The sequence below is a fragment of the Leptodactylus fuscus genome, chromosome 5 (assembly GCF_031893055.1).
Source record: "Leptodactylus fuscus isolate aLepFus1 chromosome 5, aLepFus1.hap2, whole genome shotgun sequence".
In the NCBI taxonomy this organism is placed as follows: Eukaryota; Metazoa; Chordata; class Amphibia; order Anura; family Leptodactylidae; genus Leptodactylus; species Leptodactylus fuscus.
In genome coordinates, this window is record NC_134269.1 from 221,658,129 (window position 1) to 221,670,353 (window position 12,225).

Consider the following 12,225-nt stretch of genomic DNA (forward strand, 5'->3'; position numbering starts at 1 on the left):
AGAGTCTGCAGGAGGAGGAGACAGAAGAGTCTGCAGGAGGAGGAGACAGAAGAGTCTGCAGGAGGAGGAGACAGAAGAGTCTGCAGGAGGAGGAGACAGAAGAGTCTGCAGGAGGAGGAGACAGAAGAGTCTGCAGGAGGAGGAGACAGAAGAGTCTGCAGGAGGAGGAGACAGAAGAGTCTGCAGGAGGAGGAGGGAGGGGCCAGAAGAGTCTGCAGGAGGAGGAGACAGAAGAGTCTGCAGGAGGAGGAGGAGGGAGGGGCCAGAAGAGTCTGCAGGAGGAGGAGACAGAAGAGTCTGCAGGAGGAGGGGACAGAAGAGTCTGCAGGAGGAGGGGACAGAAGAGTCTGCAGGAGGAGGGGACAGAAGAGTCTGCAGGAGGAGGAGACAGAAGAGTCTGCAGGAGGAGGAGACAGAAGAGTCTGCAGGAGGAGGAGACAGAAGAGTCTGCAGGAGGAGGAGACAGAAGAGTCTGCAGGAGGAGGAGACAGAAGAGTCTGCAGGAGGAGGGGACAGAAGAGTCTGCAGGAGGAGGAGACAGAAGAGTCTGCAGGAGGAGGAGACAGAAGAGTCTGCAGGAGGAGGAGACAGAAGAGTCTGCAGGAGGAGGAGACAGAAGAGTCTGCAGGAGGAGGGGACAGAAGAGTCTGCAGGAGGAGGGGACAGAAGAGTCTGCAGGAGGAGGGGACAGAAGAGTCTGCAGGAGGAGGGGACAGAAGAGTCTGCAGGAGGAGGGGACAGAAGAGTCTGCAGGAGGAGGGGACAGAAGAGTCTGCAGGAGGAGGAGACAGGGCCAGAAGAGTCTGCAGGAGGAGGGAGGGGACAGAAGAGTCTGCAGGAGGAGGAGGGAGGGGCCAGAAGAGTCTGCAGGAGGAGGGGAGGGGGGGGACAGAAGAGTCTGCAGGAGGAGGAGGAGGGAGGGGCCAGAAGAGTCTGCAGGAGGAGGAGGAGGGAGGGGCCAGAAGAGTCTGCAGGAGGAGGAGGAGGGAGGGGCCAGAAGAGTCTGCAGGAGGAGGAGGAGGGAGGGGCCAGAAGAGTCTGCAGGAGGAGGAGGAGGGAGGGGACAGAAGAGTCTGCAGGAGGAGGAGGAGGGAGGGGACAGAAGAGTCTGCAGGAGGAGGAGGAGGGAAGGGACAGAAGAGTCTGCAGGAGGAGGGAGGAGACAGAAGAGTCTGCAGGAGGAGGGAGGAGACAGAAGAGTCTGCAGGAGGAGGAGGGGACAGAAGAGTCTGCAGGAGGAGGGAGGGGACAGAAGAGTCTGCAGGAGGAGGGAGGGGACAGAAGAGTCTGCAGGAGGAGGAGAGAGGGGCCAGAAGAGTCTGCAGGAGGAGGAGAGAGGGGCCAGAAGAGTCTGCAGGAGGAGGAGAGAGGGGCCAGAAGAGTCTGCAGGAGGAGGAGAGGAGGGGCCAGAAGAGTCTGCAGGAGGAGGAGGAGGGAGGGGCCAGAAGAGTCTGCAGGAGGAGGAGGAGGGAGGGGCCAGAAGAGTCTGCAGGAGGAGGAGGAGGGAGGGGCCAGAAGAGTCTGCAGGAGGAGGAGGAGGGAGGGGCCAGAAGAGTCTGCAGGAGGAGGAGGAGGGAGGGGCCAGAAGAGTCTGCAGGAGGAGGAGGAGGGAGGGGCCAGAAGAGTCTGCAGGAGGAGGAGGAGGGAGGGGCCAGAAGAGTCTGCAGGAGGAGGAGGAGGGAGGGGCCAGAAGAGTCTGCAGGAGGAGGAGGAGGGAGGGGCCAGAAGAGTCTGCAGGAGGAGGAGGAGGGAGGGGCCAGAAGAGTCTGCAGGAGGAGGAGGAGGGAGGGGCCAGAAGAGTCTGCAGGAGGAGGAGGAGGGAGGGGCCAGAAGAGTCTGCAGGAGGAGGAGGAGGGAGGGGCCAGAAGAGTCTGCAGGAGGAGGAGGAGGGAGGGGCCAGAAGAGTCTGCAGGAGGAGGAGGAGGGAGGGGCCAGAAGAGTCTGCAGGAGGAGGAGGGAGGGAGGGGCCAGAAGAGTCTGCAGGAGGAGGAGGAGGGAGGGGCCAGAAGAGTCTGCAGGAGGAGGAGGAGGGAGGGGCCAGAAGAGTCTGCAGGAGGAGGAGGAGGGAGGGGCCAGAAGAGTCTGCAGGAGGAGGAGGAGGGAGGGGACAGAAGAGTCTGCAGGAGGAGGAGACAGAAGAGTCTGCAGGAGGAGGAGACAGAAGAGTCTGCAGGAGGAGGAGACAGAAGAGTCTGCAGGAGGAGGAGACAGAAGAGTCTGCAGGAGGAGGAGACAGAAGAGTCTGCAGGAGGAGGAGACAGAAGAGTCTGCAGGAGGAGGAGACAGAAGAGTCTGCAGGAGGAGGAGACAGAAGAGTCTGCAGGAGGAGGAGACAGAAGAGTCTGCAGGAGGAGGAGACAGAAGAGTCTGCAGGAGGAGGAGACAGAAGAGTCTGCAGGAGGAGGAGACAGAAGAGTCTGCAGGAGGAGGAGACAGAAGAGTCTGCAGGAGGAGGAGACAGAAGAGTCTGCAGGAGGAGGAGACAGAAGAGTCTGCAGGAGGAGGAGACAGAAGAGTCTGCAGGAGGAGGAGACAGAAGAGTCTGCAGGAGGAGGAGACAGAAGAGTCTGCAGGAGGAGGAGACAGAAGAGTCTGCAGGAGGAGGAGACAGAAGAGTCTGCAGGAGGAGGAGACAGAAGAGTCTGCAGGAGGAGGAGACAGAAGAGTCTGCAGGAGGAGGAGACAGAAGAGTCTGCAGGAGGAGGAGACAGAAGAGTCTGCAGGAGGAGGAGACAGAAGAGTCTGCAGGAGGAGGAGACAGAAGAGTCTGCAGGAGGAGGAGACAGAAGAGTCTGCAGGAGGAGGAGACAGAAGAGTCTGCAGGAGGAGGAGACAGAAGAGTCTGCAGGAGGAGGAGACAGGGGCCAGAAGAGTCTGCAGGAGGAGGGAGGGGACAGAAGAGTCTGCAGGAGGAGGAGGGAGGGGACAGAAGAGTCTGCAGGAGGAGGAGGGAGGGGACAGAAGAGTCTGCAGGAGGAGGAGGGAGGGGACAGAAGAGTCTGCAGGAGGAGGGGAGGGACAGAAGAGTCTGCAGGAGGAGGAAGGGGACAGAAGAGTCTGCAGGAGGAGGAAGGGGACAGAAGAGTCTGCAGGAGGAGGAGGAGGGAGGGGACAGAAGAGTCTGCAGGAGGAGGAGGGAGGGGACAGAAGAGTCTGCAGGAGGAGGGAGGGGACAGAAGAGTCTGCAGGAGGAGGAGGAGGGAAGGGACAGAAGAGTCTGCAGGAGGAGGAGGAGGGAGGGGACAGAAGAGTCTGCAGGAGGAGGGATGGGACAGAAGAGTCTGCAGGAGGAGGGAGGGGACAGAAGAGTCTGCAGGAGGAGGAGGGAGGGGACAGAAGAGTCTGCAGGAGGAGGAGACAGAAGAGTCTGCAGGAGGAGGAGGGAGGGGACAGAAGAGTCTGCAGGAGGAGGAGGGAGGGGACAGAAGAGTCTGCAGGAGGAGGAGGGGTGGGTAAGACAGACTGCAGTGATCTCATCGGTCATGCAGTAGGGTCCGGATGCTTCATATTACACAAATACATTACAACCGCTCCGGCGTCATCATCCTCATGTAATATTTATTCCAGTATTTAGCGTTGATAAATAAAATCTCTCTGAATAAATTAGCGCAAATTGCGGATGTTGTAAACATTGATAATGGTGCAGAAAAGAGAACAACTCCCATCATCCCACATTCCTATAAAACATATATAAAAGGCGCCATCATCGTCCTCCTTATAAAACCGACCCCGCGAGCTGCCGGGACGTCAATCACCAACTGTCCACAGCCAAGCTCTCACATAAAATCCAAAATAAAACTCCCAAAACCACAAGAGAGAGGTGAACCGCAGGGGGAGGGGCAGTGCCACTTTGGATTATTCCGCCATTACAGCGCACTCCGTCTCAGTTACCGCCCAGTCTCCATCAGGGTTATAATGTGTTCTGCAAACTCCTGGATGGCGCCGAAGCCGCCTCTCTGTGAGCAGGCAAAGCTGTCTGTCATCTTGGCAGATGTTGATGCGTCCGCGGGGACCCCACAGGTGGCGGCGAGCTTCAGGCACTCCACGTCAGAGTCGCTGCATCCTGCAGGGGGCAGAAGGAGGGGTGAACATCACTGCACCCACAACCAACGGAAAAGCAGCAATCACTGACCCCCTCCCCTCATACTGACCCATATACGCCGCCTGGTTCCAGGACACTCCCATCTCGCTCATCCTCTTCTGCAACACTTCTCTTTTGTTGGCGACATTCGCCTCCACCTCACACGGAAGCCTCAGGGTGGAGATCAGCGATGGACTAATGGTCCTCTCCGAGATCAACAGAACCTGGCACAGCGACAGGAAGAGTCAGAGCTCAGGCCGTGCCAGGGGAAAGGGGGCTAAGGGTCAGGAACACAGGCCGCACCTCGGGAGGATGGCCAAAAGGGTCAGAACACAGGCCATGCCCAGGGAAGGGGGGCTAAGGGTCAGAGCACAGGCCGCGCCCGGGGAAGGAGGGCTAAGGGCAGGAACAGAGGCCGCGCCCGGGGAAAGGGGGGCTAAGGGCAGGAACAGAGGCTGCGCCCGGGGAAAGGGGGGCTAAGGGCAGGAACAGAGGCCACGCCCGGGGAAGGAGGGCTAAGGGCAGGAACAGAGGCCGCGCCCGGGGAAAGGGGGGCTAAGGGCAGGAACACAGGCCTCACCTGGGGAGGATGGCCAAAAGGGTCAGAGCACAGGCCATGCCTGGGGAAGGGGGGCTAAGGGCAGGAACAGAGGCCGCGCCCGGGGAAAGGGGGGCTAAGGGCAGGAACAGAGGCCGCGCCCGGGGAAAGGGGGGCTAAGGGCAGGAACACAGGCCTCACCTGGGGAGGATGGCCAAAAGGGTCAGAGCACAGGCCATGCCTGGGGAAGGGGGGCTAAGGGCAGGAACAGAGGCCGCGCCCGGGGAAAGGGGGGCTAAGGGCAGGAACAGAGGCCGCGCCCGGGGAAAGGGGGGCTAAGGGCAGGAACAGAGGCTGCGCCCGGGGAAAGGGGGGCTAAGGGCAGGAACAGAGGCTGCGCCCGGGGAAAGGGGGGGCTAAGGGCAGGAACAGAGGCTGCGCCCGGGGAAAGGGGGGCTAAGGGCAGGAACAGAGGCTGCGCCCGGGGAAAGGGGGGCTAAGGGCAGGAACAGAGGCTGCGCCCGGGGAAAGGGGGGCTAAGGGCAGGAACAGAGGCTGCGCCCGGGGAAAGGGGGGCTAAGGGCAGGAACAGAGGCCGCGCCCGGGGAAAGGGGGGGATAAGGGCAGGAACAGAGGCCGCGCCCGGGGAAAGGGGGGCTAAGGGCAGGAACACAGGCCATGCCCGGGGAAAGGGGGCTAAGGGTCAGAGCACAGGCCGCGCCCAGGAAAGGGGGGCTAAGGGTCAGTCTCACTCTCTTCCACAACAGGACTAAACCCCACCCATTCAATGGCCATGAGGCTGTACTACATGTGCGCCCCCGATGCCTCAGCAGACCCCTTTGCCCTTACAGTGGTAGTTAGGGGAGGGGGATTGAGCACTGATCTGCCACTAGCCTGCTGATATTGGGGGGTTCTCGGGGTCCCCCTCGCCTGTACTCACCGTGACCCCCCGCTCCAGCAGTTTCCGGATGCCGTCGAGATCCCGCAGACTGTAGGAAATGAACTCGTGCTCCTGATTGACGTAGACTCGGCCGTCGGTGAGGCAGCCATCGATGTTACACACCAGCAGCTTCACCACCGTGGGCGCCGATTTACCGAAATACCCGAACCTTGTGGAAAGAGAGGGAGTGCGTTACCTCACCTCACCAGCAGGGGCGCTGCTGCCCCAAGACTATATATCATAGGCATCATATAAGCAGCAATATTATGTTATAGGAGGAGCCTGAGTTTGGAGGCGTGGTCTCAGCTCACCTTTTAACCCTTTGTTCTGCAATGGGCCAGTCCAGGTCGATGTCGATGTCTATGCTGTGCTCCGGCTTCATCTCATAATACGCCGTCTTCCCACCCTGAAGAAACGATGACATCATCAGGCAGGGATTACTAAGTCTGACACAGCGCCATCTCTACTAAGGAGGCCATGTCTGGTACTACAGCTCCACTAACCTGCAGGAGGCCGCGCACGATCAGCTCTCTGGTGGCAAAGTAGAAAGAGCCGTTCTCGTAGAGTTCGCCTCTCCAGTCCTGACGGCGCGGCCGACGAGATGGGTTCAGGTTCTCGGGCACCGTGGCCTCACCTGTGTGACATCACCAGAGATCACTTATGCCGGTCCCGCCCCCATACAGTGTATACAGCAACTAATCCTGGCTCCGCCCCCTCACCTGTGTGACATCACCAGAGATCACTTATGCCGGTCCCACCCCCATACAGCTCCTAATCCTGGCTCCGCCCCCTCACCTGTGTGACATCACCAGAGATCACTTATGCCGGTCCCGCCCCCATACAGTGTATACAGCTCCTAATCCTGGCCCCGCCCCCTCACCTGTGTGACATCACCAGAGATCACTTATGCCGGTCCCGCCCCCATACAGTGTATACAGCTCCTAATCCTGGCCCCGCCCCCTCACCTGTGTGACATCACTTATGCCGGTCCCGCCCCCATACAGTGTATACAGCTCCTAATCCTGGCCCCGCCCCCTCACCTGTGTGACATCACTTATGCCGGTCCCGCCCCCATAGAGTGTATAATATAGTATATACAGCTCCTAATCCTGGCCCCGCCCCCTCACCTGGCGCCTTCACCTCTCTCCACCGGAACAGGTGATGCCGGACGACAGAGAAGACGGAGTCGTAGCGGTGGGTGCGGATCATGTCCACCACCTTGGTGAGGTCGGAGGGGTGCAGGCACGGGGAGGTGGCCTGGATGTTCCCCACAATATCCACCTCTATGGAAGAGAAGAAGACGGAGAGCGATTCAACATGGCGGCCCCAGCGCATCCCCGATATGAGGGCGAGCGGCGGCGGTGCGGGTCAGACCTGGGTGATGCTGCAGGAACTCCTGGATGGTCTCTAAGGAGGAGGACGTGTCCCTGGAGACCTCCGCGCTCCTCCGGTGAACCTGCGCCCCAAAATCCTTCGCCACCTTCTCTATTTCATCGTTGTCCGTAGAAACCCAAACGCTGAAAGAAAAGAAACGCTGAAAAATACGAGACGGAAAAATCAAAACCCCCAATATCCAGTGCAGGGCGGACTACAACACCCAGCAATAACATCACACCCCCAATATCCAGTGCAGGGCGGACTACAACACCCAGCAATAACATCACACCCCCAATATCCAGTGCAGGGCGGACTACAACACCCAGCAATAACATCACACCCCCAATATCCAGTGCAGGGCGGACTACAACACCCAGCAATAACATCACAACCCCCAATATCCAGTGCAGGGCGGACTACAACACCCAGCAATAACATCACACCCCCAATATCCAGTGCAGGGCGGACTACAACACCCAGCAATAACATCACAACCCCCAATATCCAGTGCAGGGCGGACTACAACACCCAGCAATAACATCACACCCCCAATATCCAGTGCAGGGCGGACTACAACACCCAGCAATAACATCACACCCCCAATATCCAGTGCAGGGCGGACTACAACACCCAGCAATAACATCACACCCCCAATATCCAGTGCAGGGCGGACTACAACACCCAGCAATAACATCACACCCCCAATATCCAGTGCAGGGCGGACTACAACACCCAGCAATAACATCACAACCCCCAATATCCAGTGCAGGGCGGACTACAACACCCAGCAATAACATCACACCCCCAATATCCAGTGCAGGGCGGACTACAACACCCAGCAATAATATCACACCCCCAATATCCAGTGCAGGGCGGACTACAACACCCAGCAATAACATCACAACCCCCAATATCCAGTGCAGGGCGGACTACAACACCCAGCAATAACATCACACCCCCAATATCCAGTGCAGGGCGGACTACAACACCCAGCAATAACATCACACCCCCAATATCCAGTGCAGGGCGGACTACAACACCCAGCAGTAATATCACACCCCCAATATCCAGTGCAGGGCGGACTACAACACCCAGCAATAACATCACAACCCCCAATATCCAGTGCAGGGCGGACTACAACACCCAGCAATAACATCACACCCCCAATATCCAGTGCAGGGCGGACTACAACACCCAGCAATAATATCACACCCCCAATATCCAGTGCAGGGCGGACTACAACACCCAGCAATAACATCACACCCCCAATATCCAGTGCAGGGCGGACTACAACACCCAGCAATAACATCACACCCCCAATATCCAGTGCAGGGCGGACTACAACACCCAGCAATAACATCACACCCCCAATATCCAGTGCAGGGCGGACTACAACACCCAGCAGTAATATCACACCCCCAATATCCAGTGCAGGGCGGACTACAACACCCAGCAATAACATCACAACCCCCAATATCCAGTGCGGGGCGGACTACAACACCCAGCAATAACATCACACCCCCAATATCCAGTGCAGGGCGGACTACAACACCCAGCAATAACATCACAACCCCCAATATCCAGTGCGGGGCGGACTACAACACCCAGCAATAACATCACACCCCCAATATCCAGTGCAGGGCGGACTACAACACCCAGCAATAACATCACACCCCCAATATCCAGTGCAGGGCGGACTACAACACCCAGCAATAACATCACAACCCCCAATATCCAGTGCGGGGCGGACTACAACACCCAGCAATAACATCACACCCCCAATATCCAGTGCAGGGCGGACTACAACACCCAGCAATAACATCACACCCCCAATATCCAGTGCGGGGCGGACTACAACACCCAGCAATAATATCACAACCCCCAATATCCAGTGCAGGGCGGACTACAACACCCAGCAATAACATCACACCCCCAATATCCAGTGCAGGGCGGACTACAACACCCAGCAATAGCTAATACTCAGGCCTAAGGGTCAGTGGAGATAACAGGGGTGACCGGGGGTGACCGTCTCCTTGCTCCGGCCTCACCTGTCGAAGCCCTGACTGTCCAGCGCCGCCCGCAGCACCCAGGCTATGAGCGGCTTCCCCGCCAGCCTCTTGATGTTCTTCAGCGGGATTCCCTTGCTGCCGCCCCGGGCCAGCACCACCGCCGCCAGGTGCCGCCTCCTCCCGCCCGGCTCCCCGCTGCCCATATCCGCCGCCATGTTGGACGAGTCGTGACAGGACACGCCCACTTCCGTACACGTCATCAATAGGCTGCGTCATGTGACAGGAGGAAAGGCTGACCCGAGCCAATCACAGGAGCTCAGCTTGATCACATGACATTAACCCATCCCTCCCCGGACAAAAGCCTGACGTGTGATACTTGTCTTATTTTATCCTGTCATGTGTAATACAGTCTGCGGTATCTAATCCCACCATGTATCTAATCCCACCATGTATCTAATCCCACCGTGTATCTAACCATATCATGTATCTAATCCCACAATGTATCTAATCCCACCGTGTATCTAATCCCACCGTGTATCTAATCCCACCGTGTATCTAACCCCACCGTGTATCTAATCCCACCGTGTATCTAACCATATCATGTATCTAACCCCACCGTGTATCTAATCCCACCGTGTATCTAACCATATCATGTATCTAACCCCACCGTGTATCTAATCCCACCGTGTATCTAATCCCACCATATATCTAATCCCACCATGTATCTAATCCCACCGTGTATGTAATCCCACCGTGTATCTAATCCCACCGTGTATCTAATCCCACCATGTATCTAACCATATCATGTATCTAACCCCACCGTGTATCTAATCCCACCGTGTATCTAATCCCACCATGTATCTAACCATATCATGTATCTAATCCCACCGTGTATCTAATCCCACCATATATCTAATCCCACCGTGTATCTAATCCCACCGTGTATCTAATCTCACCATGTATCTAATATCACCGTGTATCTAATCTCACCGTGTATCTAATCCCACCGTGTATCTATTCCCACCATGTATCTATTCCCACCATGTATCTATTCCCACCATGTATCTAATCCCATGATGATACAGTCTGTAGTCCGCCGCTGTCTCTGTGTGGCCTCTCCTCATATGGACAGAGGTGGAGGGAACATCTGCCCTATGACTTCTGCGTAGCGGTGCAGGCGTCTCCGTGATGACATCACTGTCCTGAGCCGTCCGCACCGGTCTGCAGGAATCCTGTGTCAGTCTCATGCCCTGACTACTTGTATATGCTGGTGTTCTGGTGGGTTCTGATCCGGTGGTCCGGGGTCTGCTGGTGTTCCAGGGTCTTCTGGTGGTCCGGGGTCTGCTGGTGGTCCGGGGTCTTCTGGTGGTCCGGGGTCTGCTGGTGGTCCGGGGTCTGCTGGTGGTCCGGGGTCTGCTGGTGGTCCGGGGTCTTCTGGTGGTCCGGGGTCTCCTGGTGGTCCGGGGTCTTCTGGTGTTCCGGGGTCTCCTGGTGGTCCGGGGTCTGCTGGTGTTTCGGGGTCTTCTGGTGGTCCGGGGTCTGCTGGTGGTCCGGGGTCTTCTGGTGGTCCGGGGTCTGCTGGTGTTCCGGGGTCTTCTGGTGGTCCGGGGTCTGCTGGTGTTCCGGGGTCTTCTGGTGTTCCGGGGTCTTCTGGTGGTCCGGGGTCTCCTGGTGGTCCGGGGTCTCCTGGTGGTCTGGGGTCTTCTGGTGTTCCGGGGTCTCCTGGTGGTCCGGGGTCTGCTGGTGGTCCGGGGTCTTCTGGTGTTCCGGGGTCTGCTGGTGGTCCGGGGTCTTCTGGTGTTCCGGGGTCTGCTGGTGGTCCGGGGTCTTCTGGTGTTCCGGGGTCTTCTGGTGGTCCGGGGTCTTCTGGTGGTCCGGGGTCTTCTGGTGTTCCGGGGTCTCCTGGTGTTCCGGGGTCTTCTGGTGGTCTCCTCGCCATTGGGCCGTCTGTTGGTGGAGGGAGTATCGGCCTTCATTATATACTTGGGGTCCTCTGGATGGAACCTCAGGTGTTGGTGGTTACCATTCTCCTATGGGACTATCCTGGGGCCTGTATTAGGAGGAGGGCCGGCTGCACTAGTTGCCGGATTTCGTTGTTACCACCTAGAATTCGTGGCTCTGGGAGGAGGATTGGTCTGTGGTATTACAGCTGACTAGGCAGTGGTGTGAGCGCGGCCTCGTGTGTGAGTGTGGCCTCGTGTGTGTGAGCGCGGCCTCGTGTGTGTGAGCGCGGCCTCGTGTGTGTGAGCGCGGCCTCGTGTGTGTGAGCGCGGCCTCGTGTGTGTGAGCGCGGCCTCGTGTGTGTGAGCGCCGCCTCGTGTGTGTGAGTGCGGCCTCGTGTGTGAGTGTGGCCTCGTGTGTGAGTGCGGCCTCGTGTGTGTGTGAGTGTTGCCTTGTGTGTGAGCGTGGCCTCGTGTGTGTGAGCGCGGCCTCGTGTGTGTGAGCGCGGCCTCTTGTGTGTGAGCGCGGCCTCGTGTGTGTGAGCGCGGCCTCTTGTGTGTGAGCGCGGCCTCGTGTGTGTGAGTGTGGCCTCGTGTGTGTGAGTGTGGCCTCGTGTGTGTGAGTCTGGTTTCCCCCTCACACTCCTCCTCTCCCCTGTCCTCAGTCCTGGTTCCCGGCACTATCCGGGTATTTGTGAGGTTTGGGTTCCAGTGTTTTGCCCCAGTCCTGTGTAACCCTTTCCTCACCTCTCCCCTGTCCCTCTCCTCATTCTCTTGTTGTGTATTGTGTTGCGTGTCTGTTGTCCAGCACATTCCGTCCTGTTGTGTCTGCAGCTGCCCCTTGGTTTCTGTAGGGGTGACCCCCTTAGTATCGCCAGTCCCTCGCTCTCTTGTAGCTCTCCCCCTATCTGTCTGTCGGTCTTCGTGTTAGAGAGCCCGGAGTTGTCGGGGTATAAGGCTAGCTTGTGTACAGCCACCACCACCCGCAGGCAGGGCCTAGCTAGCCGCCATAGTATCAGGGAGAGTCACCTACCCCTGTTCCCTTAGCGGTGCCGTCTGCAGTCCAGATTCTGGGTCTGGGCATAGACATGAACGTGACAGTAAAACCGGCCCAAATACCCATCTGTCCGTTGTATCATGGCCTCCCTGGAAGATGTGGTGACAAAGATGCAGAGACTATGAAGGTTGTGGAAATGGACAAGTGTATGGAGGCCAGGCCAGTAGTCGCTCCACAGACAACGGACCCTAAGGTGGGCCTGCCGGAACCTCTTCCCGGGGACCGGCAGGATTTTTTTTCGTTTTGCGCATGCATGTATATTGTATTTCCGGCTCAGGCCTCT

The 12,225-nt window shown here is 58.0% G+C and overlaps 2 protein-coding genes across 2 annotated transcripts in view; both read right to left on the bottom strand.

Moving 5' to 3' along the window:
- GOLT1B (golgi transport 1B) overlaps positions 1 to 12,225 on the bottom strand; it is a 266,853-nt gene that overhangs the window by 154,860 nt on the left and 99,768 nt on the right. The window lies entirely within an intron of this gene.
- CMAS (cytidine monophosphate N-acetylneuraminic acid synthetase) lies at positions 3,532 to 9,166 on the bottom strand. Its single transcript, XM_075275479.1, has 8 exons — positions 8,985 to 9,166; positions 6,934 to 7,076; positions 6,687 to 6,842; positions 6,063 to 6,193; positions 5,871 to 5,965; positions 5,560 to 5,728; positions 4,152 to 4,305; positions 3,532 to 4,063 (listed from the first exon to the last, which is right to left on the bottom strand). Exons 1-8 carry the CDS (start codon positions 9,158 to 9,160, stop codon positions 3,888 to 3,890), a joined length of 1,200 nt encoding a protein of 399 aa, XP_075131580.1. The 5' UTR covers positions 9,161 to 9,166; the 3' UTR covers positions 3,532 to 3,887.

What these genes read in the sequence shown, in the direction of transcription:
- CMAS (XM_075275479.1), bottom strand. Translation starts at nt 9,160, where the DNA reads ATGGCGGCGGATATGGGCAGCGGGGAGCCGGGCGGGAGGAGGCGGCAC. An exon ending in TCGTGCGCGGCCTCCTGCAG is followed by an intron (nt 5,966 to 6,062) that starts GTTAGTGGAGCT and finishes TCGTTTCTTCAG; the next exon opens with GGTGGGAAGACGGCGTATTA. An exon ending in GAACCAGGCGGCGTATATGG is followed by an intron (nt 4,064 to 4,151) that starts GTCAGTATGAGG and finishes TGCCCCCTGCAG; the next exon opens with GATGCAGCGACTCTGACGTG.